This window comes from Alosa sapidissima, chromosome 4, assembly GCF_018492685.1.
Source record: "Alosa sapidissima isolate fAloSap1 chromosome 4, fAloSap1.pri, whole genome shotgun sequence".
In the NCBI taxonomy this organism is placed as follows: domain Eukaryota; kingdom Metazoa; phylum Chordata; class Actinopteri; order Clupeiformes; family Clupeidae; genus Alosa; species Alosa sapidissima.
In genome coordinates, this window is record NC_055960.1 from 37,553,878 (window position 1) to 37,574,299 (window position 20,422).

General features: G+C 47.2%; 1 protein-coding gene across 9 annotated transcripts in view; it reads right to left on the reverse strand.

Annotated features, from left to right (window-relative positions):
• Positions 1 to 20,296, reverse strand: part of arhgap9 (Rho GTPase activating protein 9) — a 68,600-nt gene extending 48,304 nt beyond the window's left edge. For all 9 annotated transcript variants that reach the window (XR_006031044.1, XR_006031045.1, XR_006031043.1 and 6 more), the window contains exons 1-5: positions 20,196 to 20,296; positions 13,949 to 14,045; positions 5,317 to 5,884; positions 4,632 to 4,963; positions 1,742 to 1,981 (exon numbers count right to left, since the gene is read on the reverse strand). Coding sequence is in view for 6 of the 9 variants with exons in the window: in XM_042088132.1 (XP_041944066.1) it covers positions 1,742 to 1,981; positions 4,632 to 4,963; positions 5,317 to 5,710 (966 nt within the window). In the remaining 3 variants the exon portion in view is untranslated. The remainder of the gene's footprint in view (positions 1 to 1,741; positions 1,982 to 4,631; positions 4,964 to 5,316; positions 5,885 to 13,948; positions 14,046 to 20,195) is intronic.
• Between the last annotated feature and the right edge of the window lie 126 nt (positions 20,297 to 20,422).

Below are 20,422 nucleotides of genomic sequence, written 5' to 3' on the forward strand. Positions count from 1 at the left end.
CAGTAGGGGCGTCACTACTCCCTTTCTACTGCTGCCCCAGTACTGACCGGCTGTATCTCACGAACATGGTAAACCCTACATCACGATAAACAGCAGACCTTACAGAATACGAGAATATAAAGCATGTCTCTGTACAGAAGGTAGTTCCCCAGTAATACGGTTTTGAAACTGCAACAGTAATACGGTTTTGAAACTGCACATTTCTACATGATCTTCAACTTGATTCGATTGTATTCTAATGTAAACTATTTATGTCAGTACATTCACTGTTGTAAATTGCTTTGCCATAGAGTATCCCACCATCATGGTTCTGATATTGCCAGATTCCAGACAATCCTACTAACACAGATATGAATATATATTTCTACTAGCATGCTTCCTAGTGACATTAATGTAAAAATATGAAGAAAAATAATTATGAGACGCAAATGATTTTTTTTCTTAATATCAAACTGGACATGTCCAAATGTTATCACATCATACTTTCCCAGATATGGGTAGCCCAAACTGTCCTGAAAAAGGAAGATATAGCATGCATAGATGGCCATTACAATGACCATCTATCTTATCTTAGATTAACTAGCTGTTCACCGACCACTTCTGCATAATTTCATGGAGTGCTGAAATTTGTTCAGCAAAAATGTACACTTTTGCTGAGCTTCACTTTTAGTGAAGCTCAGCAAATATGCTCTGTGGTTGGGAAGCACAAATATTCCCATCCATATATAAAAAGTAAGAAAAGTCTAACCTCTGAATTGTGTTTTAAACTCCAGATTGATGCATTTAAATGTTAAAATATAAAACAAAATCTTCCAGGGGACCATGCCCCCGTACCCACCTAGAATGGCACAACATGACAGGAACGCAGGTTCAGCTAATAACCAAAAATGTTTATTTCTATTATTTCCAGTGGTCCTAGTAGATCCATTTGGTACCCTAATGCTAATTTAACTCCGGGACCCATGGCCGTCGTAGCCACCGTGAAATTCCAGCCCTGACTGTGACTCAATCATCTCAGGTGTAGTTACACCTTTGAGCCAGGTGAGGAGCAATTGTCACCTCTTGCCAACAGAGATCTATAAATTAAATCTTATTTCCAGCCCTGCACAGTATACTGCACTGTTTACTTCTTTGACTTCCATTCTGCTTCATAGTACCATATGGAATTCAAAATAACTTTATGTTCAATGATGTATACAAGGATAGGGTGAAGAATAGCTTCCTCCCTCCTTCAGCCTGATCTATAGTTACAGCACTTTTAGTCTGTTTGTATAGTCTGCTCTTTTATCTTGTTTTATACTATCTGTTTTAATGTCTTTTTACTAGATCTAGATCTATATGTATATTTTTACTGGACTTTTTATGTTGACACGCCTGATTGATTGATTGTCATTTTTATTTCAAATATGCAAGAAACATGTGTCAACAAGACAGCAACAAAACAAGGAGCTTCCCTTTTTTTTCTTAACATATTTGAAAAGGAGTGGGAAGAAGTTTACACTTTTTTAATCCCACCCCTTTCATTAAATCATACAAAAATAAATTTGCAATGATTGCAATTAATTCTTGAAATTAATGACTACTTTAAATAACAAAGATTTCCATTTGGAAGTATACAAAGCTAGTATTGACTAGATACTATGTTGACACGCCTGCACCCAAAAGAAAGTACTCCCAGTACTAAGTTCTAGGATTCTTATAACGTTCCAGTGTTTTGTTTGGTTCTGTTTGGTTCTGTTACCAGGCTGGGGGCGCGCTGGCGTTCTTTGGCCCGGCGCGGTGGCTTCCACGACCTCTCCTTGGTGACCGTGTTGACGTAGAAGGTGCGGCCCGAGCTGGGATCCCGGTACTGCTCCCACTGGTCCAGCACCTGCAGCGGCGGCTGGCCCGGAGGGGGGCTCGGAGGCGCGGGATGCGTCCGTCGCTCCGTCTGCAAGGTGCCGTAGCCCGGCGACTCCAGCAGGCCATGGGGCCTGTAACCCTGTAGACAAAAGCCCAAAGGAAGCCAGACACGGTGGAATGTGTTAGTGGTGTTGGGAAGGGGGGGAAAAGCAGTGAAAATGTGGCCACAAAGACAAAAGAAAAAAACTTTTTCTGAGAATAAGAATGCTTTTCAACAAGGTGAATGTTAGCTTGCACTTGTCTGGGAATGCGTATTCCTGCACAGGCTGTAGTACCATGACAGTCACATCCAGATGTGATTGTTTTGTATTAATAGAGCCAGTAACTGAGGTATTCAGTACGTGCAAACACACACATATCTGCACTCTGTATGTGTGTATGTGAGCATGATGCATGTGTGTGCGTGCAGATCATCGCGCGTGTGTGCGTGTGTGTGTGTGTGTGTGTGTGTGTGTGTGTGTGTGTGTGTGTGTGTGTGTGTGTGTGTGTGTATGCCTGCGAGAATGTGAGATGAGCCTCAGCTGAGAGAGGATGTGGCTTTAACCGTTTACACACACACACACACACACACAGTGTAAAATGACTAAAGCATTCCACTGAAAAGACAAGCCCAGGGAGAACAACGTGGACACAACGAGAGATCTGAAAATCTGATAATGCTCTTCTGGGGTCAACCATAATGCTCTGTGGCCAGCACACCCACCAGGATTAAATTGGTTTTAAAAAACATGTTAACTGAAATGAACCATATCATAGATCCACTAAGGAAGGGACCAGCTCTGCTATGGTCCCAGGTTATATAGAAAGGTTTTTTTTTTCACTCAAAAAATCAAAGGTAGGCACATGATTGAGCTTATCCAGTTATGTAACCCACTCAATTCTGTTAATGACATGACTGCCAGACTGGTCCCGCTGCACGTGTGGCATGGGTGCCATGTCCGACATCTCCTCTAGAGGGCAGAGTGTTCAAAAAGCCATAAACCAAACGAAGCAGCATCACAAAAGATGATGTTTACAAACAGCAGGTAGAATCCACAGAAGAGGGGTATGCAGCAGAGGGGTATGCAGGGTATACAGCAGAGGGGTATGCAGCAGAGGGGTATGCAGGGTAGGTGCAGCAGAGGGGTATGCAGGGTATACAGAAGAGGGGTATGCAGCAGAGGGGTATGCAGGGTATACAGAAGAGGGGTATGCAGCAGAGGGGTATGCAGGGTATACAGCAGAGGGGTATGCAGGGTATGCAGAAGAGGGGTATGCAGGGTATACAGCAGAGGGGTATGCAGGGTATGCAGAAGAGGGGTATGCAGCAGAGGGGTATGCAGCAGAGGGGTATACAGAAGAGGGGTATGCAGCAGAGGGGTATGCAGGGTATGCAGAAGAGGGGTATGCAGCAGAGGGGTATGCAGGGTATACAGAAGAGGGGTATGCAGCAGAGGGGTATGCAGGGTATACAGGTGCAGGAAGGTGCTGCAGAGCTGCTCAGTGGGGGGGGGGGGGGGGGGGGTTGTGGCTTCGGGCAGGAGTTTGAAGTGCGTACGTTTTTCCGTTGCCGGCAGTGTCTAGTAGACACTCCCTTATTCAACACACCTGTTCAGGAAGCTAGTTATAAAAAAGCCTGATATGAACACAACATGGGTTAGTTCAGCTGTGTGTGCATGTGCGTGTGTGTGTGTGTGTGTGTGTGTGTTAAAAGGTACAACATGGGTTAGTTCAGCTGTGTGTGCATGTGTGTGTGTAAAAAGGTACAAGATGTACCTTTTCACTTCTTTTTGAAGTGAACTTAGCAAGAGCCTGTGTTTTACAAGATTACATTATTTTAGTTCCAGATGTGTGTGTGCATGTATGTGTGTGTGTGTTGAGATGATGTATTATAAAGTTGATCTGTCCCCCCAACCCCCCGCTGGTTGGTCAGCTGGCTCCAAGAAGCGCTGTTTCCCAGCTAATGTTAGATATCGGGGACGTTTAAGTGGAGCGAGTGTGGAGAGGCTATTTAAACCACTGCCAATTCAGGCAGCTCCCCAATGGAGAGAGCTGCAGCACACACACACACACACACACACACACACACAAGGGCAAATGTACAAAGAGACCCCAACACTGAGAGATGACTAGGCTATTACTGAGGATTCCAGGATTCATGTTTTATAAAACAAAACAAACAAATCCTACATAAACATCAGATGCTGTTGATGTTCTGAGATTGCCTAATCCTTTTCTCCCAGGAGTGTGTGTGTGTGTGTGTGTGTGTGTGTGTGTGTGTGTGTGTGTGTGTGTGTGTGTGTGTATGTGAGTGCTTACTATATTCTGTACATGCGTGTGTATGCGCATGTCCGGCATGCACATGCAGCAGGCGTGTTGTTTGGTGGGAAACCCCGAGCTTGTGAGCCGACTGCTGAATGCAGCTCTAATCCTAAAGCTTACTGGCTTTACAGAGCACGGGGAAGAATGAGAGGAAAGAAATGAGGAGATGAGGAGAAAGAATGAAACCCATGGAGGGAGAGAGAGAGAGAGAGAGAGAGAGAGAGAGGGAGAGAGAGAGATAGAGATGATGATGATGATGAAAGACACAGTGAGAAGAGTATAAGAGAAAGGGAGACAGATGAGGAGAGAGGGATGAAGAGAGAGGGATGAAGAGAGAGGGATGAGGAGAGAGGGATGAGGAGAGAGGGATGAAGAGAGAGGGATGGGGGGAGAAAGAGAGGGCTCCTGACGTTTAAGGCCGGCCGTACCTGCTGGCTGTAGCGGCGTTCTGGCACTGCCATGTCCCAGTAGCTGTAGGACTTGGAGGGGCCGGTGGCGTGTGTGCCGCGCCCGATGAGGGTCACCTCCATCTCCCCATACGGGTTCTGGGGCAGATTGCTGGAGCTCTTGCTGCGTGGCATGGACGCCGAGTTGGTGCTGCACGGCTGGCCCCCAGGGACCATGAGGTGCCCGGAGGGCGACGTGAACGAGGAGTTGACCGGCAGGGGCAGGGTGGGGAAACGGCCGCCGACGGAGCCCGCCATCAAGCCCGCGCCGTTGGAGTTGAGATCCTCCATGGAGCGGCAGAACGTTTTGGGTGCTGGGTGAAGAGAGAGACAGATAAAGGGTTTTACAATACACTGATGCTGACCTGCAGCTCATAATCACAATGCATTCACAATATACATTCTATGATTACAGAATTATGCAATTACATAGTAGCTCTTTTCCAGACAGACCTGCAGAGCAAATTCTAATTTGCTAACAGGTTTCTCTGTGTTCACCCAGGCTACCTACGCAGGCCTATACCCCATAAATATAATTTTGCATTAAGAGAACATATTCTTTACTAAAACACTAACACTAAAAATGCAAATGGTCATGATGAATATGACAATATGATCATAGTAATAGTAAGAATATGATAATAGTAATAAATATGTGCACACTGACCTGAGCAATGTGCCTGTGCCTGTGTGAAGGAGCCGAAGGAGGCCCTGGGCTGCAGCTTGTTAGCCGAGGCCTTGTGGTCCAGGCTGCCCGTGTGGGGCTGTGGCGAGTGCAGCGTGGTGATGGGCAGCTCCACCACGTAGGTGGCCGGCACGTAGAGGGGCTTGCCCTTGATCCCCGCGCCGACCCTCCGTGCCTGCCACCAGTCGGCGTTGGTCTTCTTCAGGAGCAGGAAGCGCTCGCCCTCCCGGATGGCCACGTAGCGTCCGTCCGCGCCGCGGTACGAGTAGTCGTACTGGGCCTCCAGCAGCACGTTGCCGCCGCCGCCGATCGGCGAGCTGACCGAGCCTCGGCCCAGTGCTGCGGGACCCGAGCGGCGCCAACTGCCCGACAGCATTGGTGGCTCTCAGTGGGCCTGGGGATGCGAAGCGGTGCTGCTGAGTCTGAAGATGCCACTGCTGCTACGGTTACTGCTGCTACGGTTACTGCTGCTACGGTTACTGCTGCTGCTGCGACTAGGCTCTCGGAGGGTGGGCAGTGGAGACTGGCACCAAGCCAGCTGTGCCCTGCTCTGAAACACACACACACACACACACACACACACACACACACACACACACACACACACACACTGTATAAACACTGGCAAACACTGGGACACAGCAGGGAGGCATGTTGACCAGTAATACACAAACAAAAAAAGGCAATGTCGGCCCTTACTAGACACACACATATGCAAACACACACAAACACACACACACACACAAATGCATACTCACATACACACTCAATCTCATAAATCACACATACACACACACTCAATACATACACACACACACACACACACACACACATAGCCTTTGCACTCAGCTGCACAAAGATGTACCACTTTACCCATGTAGAGCATCACCCCTCCCACATTAGCACATTAGCACATTAGCATGCACACACACACACACACACACACACACATACACACACACACACACACACACACACACACACACACACCCCTCCCACATTAGCACATTAGCACATTAGCATGCACTCACACAGAGACATGACCATATGTGCCCCACAAAAACCCTGCACTTGAACTCACCAACCCTTGTCACGCATACTGCCCAGAACATACACACACACACACACACACAGAAAGAGAGAGAGAGAGAGAGAGAGAGAGACAGACAGAAAGATACGCACACACACATAGAAAGAAAGAGAGAACCAATTACACACACACACACACACACACACACACAGAGAGAGAGAGAGAGAGAGAGAGAGAGACAGACAGACAGACCCACATACACATACACAGAAAGAGAGAGAGAGAGAGAGAGACAGACAGAAAGATACACACACACATACACAGAAAGCGAGAGAGAGAGAGAGAGAGAGACCCACATACACACACACACACACAACCCAGTATTCACCCCTCCAAATGCCCGGCACCAGATAGTTCATTTGGAAAGTCAGGAGGGGGTGGTGTGTGTGTGTGTGTGTGTGTGTGTGTGTGTGTGGAGGGAGAAGAGCCTGTAGAGCGAGAGGAGGCAAGCGTGAATGCTGACTGTGTCTGCAGAGGACATCGCTATAGGAGTCGCTCTGTTCACCGCTAACATGCCCACTGTTCCATGCAGGGGGGGGGGGGGGGGGGGGGTCACACAAGAGGCCTCCACGTTTCAGGCACGACAGAGGAATGTGAAGGAGCTCTCTGTCCACTGCCAAGCCAAACTGGACTGGGCCGGGGTGCCTTGCTCCCACAATGGAAAACAAGACACAATTATATTAAAAAAAAAAACTGGAATAATTTTCATGCAACAGAAATTACAGTTGCAGCTTAGAGTGAGAAGGTTCCGAAAAGCATTGGGTTTACAGGACAGTGAAAAGCATTGGGTTTACAGGACAGTGAAAAGCATTGGGTTTACAGGACAGTGAAAAGCATTGGGTTTACAGGACAGTGAAAAGCATTGGGTTTACAGGACAGTGAAAAGCATTGGGTTTATAGCACCGTGAGATCCATTGAAAAGCATTGGGACAGTGAAAAGCATTGGGTTTACAGGACAGTGAAAAGCATTGGGTTTACAGGACAGTGAAAAGCATTGGGTTTACAGGACAGTGAAAAGCATTGGGTTTACAGGACAGTGAGACCCATTGGAGGAGGATCTATGTCACTGTTTTACCTCAAAAATGGATTGAAACTCACAATAGGGAGAGTGACACCTTGGTGAGCGGCTAAAATATTGCACTATGTTAGATTGCTGTACCATGCTGTAACATGTCACTTTTTGACACACTGACCATCGTTTTCCAATGGACAGGGAAGTCCGACAGATAGAAGAGTGAAGAAGAAAGAGTGAAGCATATTGTCCAGTTACTGCTTGCTTTTAAGACATGCTGGTTAGAAATTTGGCAAATAAGAAATTAAAACAACAGAGGAAGCATTCATTAATATGAATATGAATAATGAATGTAAACAATGAATATCTGTATTCATGTGTTGACCTTTTCTGTAACTTAGCTACAATCTGCTCATTGCACTGTGTATGGCACTTAGGTCAGTGTAAACTGTATTTTAAATGTGCTTTATAAATCCATATTTACTTACTTATTTACTTCCTATGAAATGGAGGGAAGATCAAAACAAAGGGAACAATGCTGTGTGTCCAGTGTGCCTCAGCCATCACATATCCGGTGACAGGCCGTGAGCTAACAACGAGCACAAACCCTTTCATCCAGCCACCTGCCTCCCACCACTCCTGTCACGAGCCTCTGGGCGCTCCCCAAACCTCCCTCCCCAAACCTCCCCAAACCTCCCCAAACCTCCCTCCCCAAACCTCCCCAAACCTCCCTCTGAACTAGCCCTGACACTCCTTACACAACCTGATCACTGCATGGAGGACCACCTGCCTCCTCCCTCCCCAAACCTCCCTCTGAACTAGCCCTGACACTCCTTACACAACCTGATCACTGCATGGAGGACCACCTGCCTCCTCCCTCCCCAAACCTCCCTCTGAACTAGCCCTGACACTCCTTACACAACCTGATCACTGCATGGAGGACCACCTGCCTCCTCCCTCCCCAAACCTCCCTCTGAACTAGCCCTGACACTCCTTACATAACCGAGGACCACCTTCCTCCTCCCTCCCCAAACCTCCCTCTGAACTAGCCCTGACACTCCCTACACAACCTGATCACTGCATGGAGGACCACCTTCCTCCTCCCTCCCCAAACCTCCCTCTGAACTAGCCCTGACACTCCTTACACAACCTGATCACTGCATGGAGGACCACCTGCCTCCTCCCTCCCCAAACCTCCCTCTGAACTAGCCCTGACACTCCTTACATAACCGAGGACCACCTTCCTCCTCCCTCCCCAAACCTCCCTCTGAACTAGCCCTGACACTCCCTACACAACCTGATCACTGCATGGAGGACCACCTTCCTCCTCCCTCCCCAAACCTCCCTCTGAACTAGCCCTGACACTCCCTACACAACCGTATCACTGCATGGAGGACCACCTTCCTCCTCCCTCTGAACTAGCCCTGACACTCCCTACACAACCGTATCACTGCATGGAGGACCACCTGCCTCCTCCCTCTGAACTAGCCCTGACACTCCCTACACAACCGTATCACTGCATGGAGGACCACCTGCCTCCTCCCTCTGAACTAGCCCTGACACTCCTTACACAACCTGATCACTGCATGGAGGACCACCTTCCTCCTCCCTCACCAAACCTCCCTCTGAACTAGCCCTGACACTCCTTACACAACCGAGGACCACCTTCCTCCTCCCTCCCCAAACCTCCCTCTGAACTAGCCCTGACACTCCTTACATAACCTGATCACTGCATGGAGGACCACCTGCCTCCTCCCTCTGAACTAGCCCTGACACTCCTTACATAACCTGATCACTGCATGGAGGACCACCTTCCTCCTCCCTCACCAACATGACAATGCAAAGCACCACAAGGAAGTACAGTAGTCAGGGCGCTGAAACTTTCCATTAGGGTATAGGGGAGCGTAATGAAATACAGATGGCTTGGGTTGTTCAGTGGGCCTGGCTGGACTTGAGAGGGGTTTTGTGTTTGACTCCATGCAGTGTGTGCAGAGTGCCACTGAGGCAACAGCAGCAGCAGCAGCAGCACACTCTCACACACAGCGTCAGCAGCAACCTGGGCTTTAGTTAGTTAATCCCCACGGGAGACGGGAGACAGCACAGCACAGCACACTACGGTGGCAGGATCTACAGGGACGGCCATGGCTCTGGCCATCAGGAGCACTGGAGGTCCTTCGGAACAGCGGAATGATGAAATTCCACTGAGTGTGTGTGTGTGTGTGTGTGTGTGTGTGTGTGTGTGTGTGTGTGTGTGTGTGTGTGTGTGTGTAAGTGAGATTGTGGTCGAGTGTTTCTGTGTGGCGGTGTGTATGTGCCTATGGGACACACATTTGAATTTCCCCTGGGGATCAATAAAGTATCTATCTATCTATCTATCTATCTATCTATCTATCTATCTATCTACATAATACCTATATGAGTGCATGTGGATGCTCACATAAATCCAGCTATTCAGTGGCCACATGTGAGCACGTGTGTGGATGCATGGATAAGCATGGAATTGGACAGGCACATCTGTGTATGTGCGTGTGGTGGTGTGTGCAAGTGTTCATGGCAGAGTATGTGTGTGTGTGTGTGTGTGTGTGTGTGTGTGTGTGTGTGTGTGTGTGTGTGTGTGTGTGTGTGTGTCTGTGTGTCTGTGTGTCTGTCTATGTGTGTGTGTGTGTGTGTGTGTGTGGGTACTACACTCGAGCCTACTACTGAAGTCATGCAGTTCATCCGTATGTTTTTGCCGTAGGTTTCAGATATTTCATCAAATAATGACACACTTGATGACAAATATATTGATATTGATTCACTTGACAATGCCTCAAAATGAGGGTAGAATAGTTCAAACGCACAGGGTCTTTCATTTGTTACTCCTGTGCAAATGCACCCCTAGGTTCTCACAAATTTTGAAAACTCCAATACTCACAACCTACGCTCCTAAAATCATCTGACGTTTCTGCTTAATGTATTGGTGTCTTTACTCACACAGAACTGAATGCTGAACTAATAAATGAATGTAGCTTTTAGAAAGGTGACAGGAGCGGAAGGAGAAAAGGGAAAGAGAAAAGGTGGGAAAAGAAGACAGAATACTAAACTGAGAGAGAGAGAGCGTAGGTGAGCAACTAATACTGAGAGAGCGTAGGTGAGCAACTAATACTGCACACTAACAGAGAGAGAGCGTAGGTGAGCAACTAATACTGCACACTAACAGAGAGAGAGCGTAGGTGAGCAACTAATACTGCACATTAAGAGAGAGAGCGTAGGTGAGCAACTAATACTGCACATTAAGAGAGAGAGCGTAGGTGAGCAACTAATACTGCACACTAACAGAGAGAGAGCGTAGGTGAGCAACTAATACTGAGAGAGCGTAGGTGAGCAACTAATACTGCACATTAAGAGAGAGAGCGTAGGTGAGCAACTAATACTGAGAGAGTGTAGGTGAGCAACTAATACTGCACATTAAGAGAGAGAGCGTAGGTGAGCAACTAATACTGCACATTAAGAGAGAGAGCGTAGGTGAGCAACTAATACTGCACACTAACAGAGAGAGAGCGTAGGTGAGCAACTAATACTGCACATTAAGAGAGAGAGCGTAGGTGAGCAACTAATACTGCACATTAAGAGAGAGAGCGTAGGTGAGCAACTAATACTGCACACTAACAGAGAGAGAGCGTAGGTGAGCAACTAATACTGCACACTAACAGAGAGAGAGCGTAGGTGAGCAACTAATACTGCACATTAAGAGAGAGAGCGTAGGTGAGCAACTAATACTGAGAGAGCGTAGGTGAGCAACTAATACTGCACATTAAGAGAGAGAGCGTAGGTGAGCAACTAATACTGCACATTAAGAGAGAGAGCGTAGGTGAGCAACTAATACTGCACATTAAGAGAGAGAGAGCGTAGGTGAGCAACTAATACTGCACACTAACAGAGAGAGAGCGTAGGTGAGCAACTAATACTGAGAGAGCGTAGGTGAGCAACTAATACTGCACATTAAGAGAGAGAGCGTAGGTGAGCAACTAATACTGCACATTAAGAGAGAGAGTGTAGGTGAGCAACTAATACTGCACACTAACTGAGAGAGAGCGTAGGTGAGCAACTAATACTGCACACTAACAGAGAGAGAGCGTAGGTGAGCAACTAATACTGCACATTAAGAGAGAGAGCGTAGGTGAGCAAGGCTATCAAGTGTCTATCAAGGTCTACTAGCTAGAGGGAGAGGGAGATGCTAACCTATTAGAAAATTAGGGGATTCTACATTGACAATTTGACTAAGCAAATGATAGATACATTTTTATAAACCATTTCATGGACCAGTCATCTAGATCAGTGTTTATCAACCTTTTTTGTGCCACGACACGCTTTTGACACTTAAAATGTGCCACGGCACACTAACATCCTGTGTGAAGAAGAAATAAACATACCATAGCCTAAAATTTAAAATAATACACATATATGGCCTTATTATGGCTTCTATGCAAGACCTGCTCAATAAAACAAGCGCCCTCTGTTTCATTTGTAGGTGACTATATCTAATTTAATTGTTGTTATGAACTGGATATGTGATGATTCTGTGAATACTGGATATGGGCCCCCCGTTGTACAATGCCTGCATACCACAAATAGTGCAATCATACAATCAATGAGAGCATGTGGTTATAAATTCTTTGATGCAACAGTTGCTTTTCTGGACCAGTGAGTGACATTTGGGTAATTTTCTGCAGCACACCTGATGATCTCTCACGGCACACTAGTGTGCCCCGGCACAGTGGTTGAAAAACACTGATCTAGACTTTTGCTAAAATACAAATCTACAGGGGAGGCAGGAGAGAGAGGGGGTGGGGGGGTGGTGGTATGGGTCAACAGTGGGTAGTTTATCCTGAACACAATGTTCAATAACAGGGGAAATGCCTTCCTACACATCGTAAATCAAGTCAATGATACATGGGCAACTCTTTCAGCAATGTTGCTAGGCACCTACATAACCAATTCCTTGCCTTGTGAGCTGGTTATGATTGGTGATATGGTTATGTTTATGATAATTTGCTTACAGATGATTAAAGAAGACAAATGTTGGCCAATATCAATAGGGACAAGTGGCAAGACAACAATGCTCAGGAACACTGTCAAGAAACGCTTGAGCTTTAGGATGTGGGTGGGCCACGTGTGTGTGTGTGTGTGTGTGCGTGTGTGTGTGTGTGTGTGTGTGTGTGTGTGTGAATGCATGTGGATGTGTGGGTGGTGAGTAGGTCCAACATCTCAGCAGGATGCCAGCCCCACAGACCCTGCATGGAGCCTGGGCAGCTGGGGTGGGCAGGAGGAGTGGCAGCGTGGGTGGTGGTGGGGGGTTGATAATCCACTCGGCGCTTTAATAAAGCACTCGTATCTGTGGTGACCCTTCGCCTTGAGCGAATTACAATAAAACCCTGCTGCCAGCATATGGGAGGCGCGGGCGAGCGGCTCAAACTGCAAGCTCACCGGGGATCTCGCCTTCTCCCCCACCCCCACCCCCACCCCCACCCCAACCCCAACCCCCTCCCCCACCGCCTCCCCCACCCCAACCCCAACCCTCGACTTGCTGTGCTGGAAAAGCAAGAGATAAAACTGAAAAGCGCTGAGGAGAAAACAGGAAGTCACCTACTGACACAGCGAGTCAGACCAAAAACCACTCACACACTAAACATGCACACACACACACACACACACGCACGCATGCACGTAAACTCATCAACTCATTTTTGCAGCACATCATGGAACTGCGTTTTCGGTACACAGACCTGTGTAAAGCTGCTTGGTGTTACTGTTACCGAGCTGTCCAGCAAGAAGTGCATTCCAGCCTCAATAAACACACACACACACACACACACAGAGCAAAGGCTATTTACAGATTTGTCACTGGCACCATGCTGGACCCCAAACACACACTGTGGCACATATGGTACCAGACACACAGACACACACACACACACACACACACACACACACACACACACACACACACACACACACACACACACACACACACACACACACACACACACACACCCTTCAGAGTGGGTATGAGATGACCCCTGGCAGGGCGGATGAGGAAGGTCACCACACTCAGACCTGGCAAGCACTTCCCACCACGGCCCAGAGATGAGGGAGAGGACCCATGGGCCAGAGATGAGGGAGAGGACCCATGGGCCAGAGATGAGGGGAGAGGAAGGGGGAGGGGGGCAGTGTAAGTGAGCCCAAAGCCCAAAGCCCAAAGCCTACAAAATAAAGGGCCAGCCTTGCTACCCTTTTAATCAGGGTGGTGAGAAATTAGGGGCATCTGTTAAACAAATCATCAGATTCATATGAACACATAAAACTAATCTTTTCATTGGGTCATGTGCATGTCTGTGTGTGTGTGTGTGTGTGTGTGTGTGTGTGTAAGCATGTGTGTGTATGTGTGTGTGTGTGTGTGTGTGTGTGTGCGTATAGACACGGTGTGTCGTGTATTTTGTTGAAAAAGGAAGAGGGAAGAGGAAGAGGCTTACCATCTTTAGGGCTCGAGTGTCTGGCACCTCATCAAGGAGTGAAGCGAGACCAACCGCTCCAATCAGTCTGACAGCTCCACAGCTGCCCACAGCAATCCTACCAACACAAATGAGGAGGCTTTTTCATTTCCACTGAGCAAGGGCAGAGCATGGAGGAGTTAGGGAGCATTTGGTTTCTCCTGCTCAGCGATGTACTGTCACACACAGAGAGAGATATATGCACAAACTGGCTCATGCGCAAAACAAATCTGCATACACAAAGATACCGTGGAAATACACAAAAAAATGCATGCCCACCTACACATGCACACACACACACACAATCAAACATGCACACGCACACACAATCAAACATGCATTGTACACACAAAACACAACCATCTCACTCCTAATCCTGGCTGACTGATCCTGGATCAGTGCATTGAACCCCTGCCGACCCTGAGCCCGGCTGCAGTACCCCGCTCTCCCATCCCCCCACCACACACACACACACACACACACACCCACATACACACCCACACACACACCCACACACACACACGCACACGCACACACCCACACCCACATACACACACACACACACACACACCCACATACACACCCCCCACACCCACACCCCCCCCCCCACACACACACACACACACCCACATACACACCCCCCACACCCACACCCCCCCCCCCCACACACACACACACACACCCACATACACACCCCCCACACCCACCCCCCCCCCCCCCCACACACACACACCCACACACACACCATCACTACTCTTCCCTCACTCGGCTTCACAAGGATGAGGAAGCTCCCCGGCCTGTCCCTCCCCGGCCTGTCCCACCCCGGCCTGTCCCTCCCCGGCCTGTCCCACCGCCACGCCACCCCAATCAACCCAGCCTTCATCCCCCTCCTCCTCCTCCTCCTCCTCATCTTCTCCTCCTCTTCTCCAAATTACAGCTCTCCAAACCCTGGCCTGTCCCACCCTGGCCTGTCCCACCGCCACGCCAGCCCAATCAACCCAGCCTTCATCCCCCCCCTCCTCCTCCTCCTCCTCCTCCTCCTCATCTTCTCCTCCTCCTCTCCAAATTACAGCTCTCCAAACCCTGGCCTGTCCCACCCCAGCCTGTCCCACCGCCACGCCAGCCCAATCAACCCAGCCTTCATCCCCCTCCTCCTCCTCCTCCTCTTCTCCAAATGACAGCTCTCCAAATCCTCTCCTCGCCTCATTGATCTGACCATTGATCCATGGTCAGTGCTGGCCGGTGGAGGGAGAGCACTGCCAAGGGCAATATGAGAAGAACTGAGATGCAAAAATAAATAAATAAATACATACATAACAGTGGGCTGGCCCATCAAAGAGAGAAACTCAAATCGTCGCTTCATATCGAATCAGATCAACGCAGTCGTATAGAGATACATGTCCTGACAAGCGACCGGGGATGCTATGCCGCACTGAGCCGAGCTGAGATGATGTCATTTGATGAGCAGCGCAGAGGAAGCTGAAGAGTCCCTATAATAACACCTAATTATAGCAGCTATCTTTACTCCGCAATCATCTCTAGGAGTCAAACCAAAGGTTAACTACCTCATGATTAGGCTCCCATTAATGACAGTGTAATCAAAGCCGACTGCCTGTATTTAGAGTCTGTTACAGAGATCCTTCTGAAAAGCTCCAGGCACACATGCATACAGTACATACAGGTGCATTTGCTGTTCCCATGCTGTTTACTGGTAAACAGGGGTTGGATCAGGGGTGATCACGCTGTTTAGATTTGACCTTTTCTTTTGCTAACCTTCAGTGAGCTGCTAATAACCACGACTGAAGTTTACACTCGACACAAACAAGTGCATACCTTCTTCCTGCTCCTAGCCCCTTCAGGATAAAGAAGTGAAAAGGCTTTGATGGTAGGCAGATTTTTTGAATGCTTTCATGTCGCTGTCCCAGAACGCAGACTCTCAGACGAGGCCTGATTAAAAACAAGCCCACGGTGGAAAAGGAAAAGCAATTTGGCTTGAGGATTTTTTTGCATATTTTCCTTGATTAACACCGCCAGCTAAACAATACTTTCTCACAAAAGCACAGCGGAATGGGCAAATGGTATCCTAGAAAAAAAAAAACTTATTTGCATTTCTGTGTTCCCTCTGTATTGCTGTATTGCTGCTGTTACGTCTCCATAGCCTCTGTCCCCAAGGTTGGACGGGGGTTAATAGCTGAGTGACTAGAATCACGCAGCGTCCAAGACACAGGTGTTTACACTGCTTGGTTCCATAGGGGACAATTGGGCAGTTTCTCTAGCCTCTGTGGACAGCTTGTCCGGCCGTCTCCAATAATGGTTGCGAGCGAGCAGCGTGAGATTTGTTTTGGAGGAGCGTGTCAATTCCCCCTCTCCCCCTGTTCCGTCAGGCAGGGATGACGGCCTGCGCGCGCGCACGCTCCCTCTGATGTCTCGCTGCTGCGAGTCTGCTCGCCTCCCGGCCAAAACACACTTTCATCCTCGGCGCTTGATGAATTATTGATGAGTACCAGTGCGTTGCGAGACACTAAAACCCTCTCTGCTCTCTCGGAGTCCCCCTGCCTGGTGTTTGGCAGAGTGGGAGAGAGACAGAGAGAGTGGGAGAGAGGCCAGTGGGACCCAGTAGGGTAAAGTACACATAGAGCGATGACTGCTGGGTTAGGGAATAAGTATACGATGCCCCCATCGTTGACATTTTCTCTCACAGAGAGTGGGTAGAGGGGTTCTGTACGCATTGCTTCCACCATTAACGTACATTGAAATTGCCTGTGGACACGCACAATTGGGACGTTATTGTAAAAAAAATCATTTCGTAGCTTTTCTACACAATTGGACAAAAATTCTCAGCTGAGACATGGAGAATGAAGGAAGCCTAAATAAATATATGGAGAAAGGAGGGAACTCCAAAACAAACACAAATAAAAAAAGATGAACACAAAGGAGGCACATTAGGCTGCTATGACAACTGAAATCAGTTGAAAAATGACATGACTATACCAACTGTAAAAGAAAAAACCACCAGAGGATACTGCTGGCTGCCGTCACCAGCCAATCAGTGATGCCCACTGGAACCCACAGCGTTCCATTGGCTAACCTCACCCAGAGCTGTCATAGTAACACAGTGGCTCTGGCACTATCAATCGGTAGTGGTGTATGGGGCTCTGGCACTATCACTCGGTAGTGGTGTATGGGGCAAAACTCAATCAGTCATCGATCTGCCTTTGCATACACCTAATTGCATTTGCCTCCGACCCTCAAACTATGGCCAAAGAGCACTGCCTACGCCATTTCAAACCACAGTGTGGCGCTGTCTTTCACAGCCCCTTCGAACACCTGAGACTTCAGGCGGGAGAGGAAGGGGGTTCATCGAAACGCTTCCTCAGAGCTGATAGAGACATCTGTGGGGAGAGGCTGGAGGAGGTGGGGTTTTTCCATTACGGAAGCTGACACAACACTGTGCGGATGAACATGGATAAAGCCTACAGGCCACCGAACAGTTCATTGACGTTTCTCTCAGCCTAAGAGCAGAGCCTATTGATCTGGGAAGGGAGGGGACAATCAAAGAGACAGAGACAGAGAGAGAGAGAGAGAGAAACCGAGAGAGAGAGAGAGAGAGAGAGAGAGAGAGAAACCGAGAGAGAGAGAGAAACCGAGAGAGAGAGAGCTGTCAAACAGTGTCAGGCAAAGCATAATATCTGTCTCATAAGACTAAATGGCACAGCCAACTCCACCAAACTGGTCATGTAGGTGAGTTAGGAGAAAAAGGAATGCACAAGAGTTCTATCCAAACCTTTCGCTGATAAGGGCGCACATAGGCAAAGTGTGAGAAATGGGGACAGTATATCTACTAACACACAGTACCTAGGAAAGTACCTGGCAAAAATATGCTTAAGAGTTCAGTATATGAGATGGGGACAGTAAATCTACTAACACACACAGTACCTAGGAAAGTACCTGGCAAAAATATGTTTAAGAGTTCAGTATATGAGATGGGGACAGTAAATCTACTAACACACACAGTACCTAGGAAAGTACCTGGCAAAAATATGCTTAAGAGTTCAGTATATGAGATGGGGACAGTATATCTACTAACACACAGTACCTAGGAAAGTACCTTACAAAAATATGGCTAAATGATAATACTCCTTTCAATTCTGTATCAAATAAGAGGGTCTTCTCTCATTCAGAAATATTAAACAAGATGCAATGTGGTAGCCTGGTGTTTGTGTGTGTGTGTCTGTGTGAGTGTGTGTGCGTGTACGTGTGTTAACAGGGTGAAAACCAGAGTTCAACCAAAAAGCCACAGATTACAACAATTACGCAGTAATACGAGTATTATCGTTAAGGTTCACATTGGGTATATTTTTTAACCAACTTGAGTACTTGAACCAACAGTCGGCGAATTATCATAATCATCCAATCAGAATGCAATGCAATTTGCAGGAACTTTACCCAGCAAAATTGCTCAAAAATGTGCCCTACCATCACCTTAAGGCTGATGGTACACAAGCCAACTTTTTGAGCAATGTCGCTGGGTAAAGCTCCTGCACATTGCTGTTTGGGTACATTCCTATTGATATCGAGCATCATTCTCCCTGCAGTACTTTAATCATCAGTAGGCAAATTCATCCTGATCATCCAAGCAGAACACATGGAATCATTGCTCAAAAAGCTTCCATATAGCCCGTCTATCACGAAGTGTGAAGGGAGAAAAATGGACAACAGCAAACTGCACATCAGCAACCTATCACCTTTGGCTCTTATCCTGTTCATAATTTGCACATACAATATTATATCCTCACTCTAATCTTCTGTTCTGCATAAAATGCTAATTATCTTTCCATACTCATAAAACTACAAAGGACCATAAGGATCTACAAGGACAGTACCGCAACTGACATGGCTCTTATCATGTCTGGCTGTTTCCATTGGTGCTAAGATATCAGTGACAGAAAGAATGGTGAACATTTCATCCACCTTGGATGTCACAACAGTCTGTTGCTGCTCTTTTAGAGCTGAAACACGCACCATAACCACAAGACACAAAGCAAGAGACTACACCGGATGAGCAAGAGCCAGCGTAAAGATGCAAAGACTGCAAATCTGACAGGATATCTAAAAGCACAGCTCTACTATGCAGCTGAGGCAAAGAGTATAAATGTCAGTTGAGCTTGCTTATCATAATCTGTGTGTGTGTGTGTGTGTGTGTGTGTGTGTGTGTGTGTGTGTGTGTGGGGACTGAGAAAGGGAAAGAGCTCTGAAGTTATAGGAGTTGTTTTGCATAATTGGCTGGCCTCAGCACAGTACTGTAAAGACATTCTATTGCTGCTGACAAGTCTACCTTGCCTTGACTCTTTATAGAGTAGGTCTGTATGAGCAACAATTGTCCCCCACGGTCAGTACTAGTTAGTTAGCATTATTTAACTTTTCAGATCAAGTCAAATAAAGTATGGAGCAAGTAAACATCTCTAACATACGCCTATTATCATTACGCAGTTGGAAATATGTCTATTTCGCATTTGAATAAAATCAGAAGAATAAGCATAGACTATAGTCAGCGTTATGCATTGTAAGTTGTAAATTAAATTGTAAATTAATTTGTCCAACAGAAAGCTCTTACTCTGGAGTCTAACTGTTTTTTTTTTCTCTCGTGAGGCCGTGATATTCTTCTTTGCCCGAAACAGTTGGACATAGGCTCTGTGACGGTCCCTTTATCCGACTATGACATTCATGTCGCTGAGTCTGTACTGTCCATAACAAAGCGTGTCTTAGCGCCACAGCTCATTCGTTGTCCTATTGACTGGTTTAAAGTTACAAGTAGCCCAAATCTAAACTGTCACATTTGTGCATGCAGTGATTACTCTTGAAGGAACACGGTGTCGTGAAATTGTTAGCGATAGAACGCCATGGATCTGAACCATAATGACAACAATTTACCAACACATTTGTGTGAGATATGCTAGTAGTTTCTTCAAGGTTCAAAATATAACCTACCAAAGTGACATTAGTCTACCAAGCAGAAAACCTGAATGACATAGCCTAATTCCAGAATAAATAAACTTTTTCTGTCAGTAAACGTACACTGTAAGTTGTGCAAATAGCCTATTATTCTCGAGCATTGCATTTTATTTTTCAACATAGATTGAAATTCTGGTTTATTCTAGAGAGAAAAAACAGGTAATGTCTGCTTTCATTTTATCAAATAAATTTGAGGAAAAACGCAGATTTGTCTCACCTAACTTGAGGTAAGCGTCTCCCTCCAGCACAGAACTGTACGCCAAGTCAACCAGCTTCGGTAGTTCTTGCGCTTTGAAGACCCAGCGCTCGCCTCGACCCTACTGCTCTTGAGTCACGTGACAAATGACAGGTCGAGCGTAAATTCTTCATAAAAAAAATGACAAGGATAAACTAGTACGCAGCTTTATCGCATATCACTCTGCGGCTCTATGGTATATGTATCTA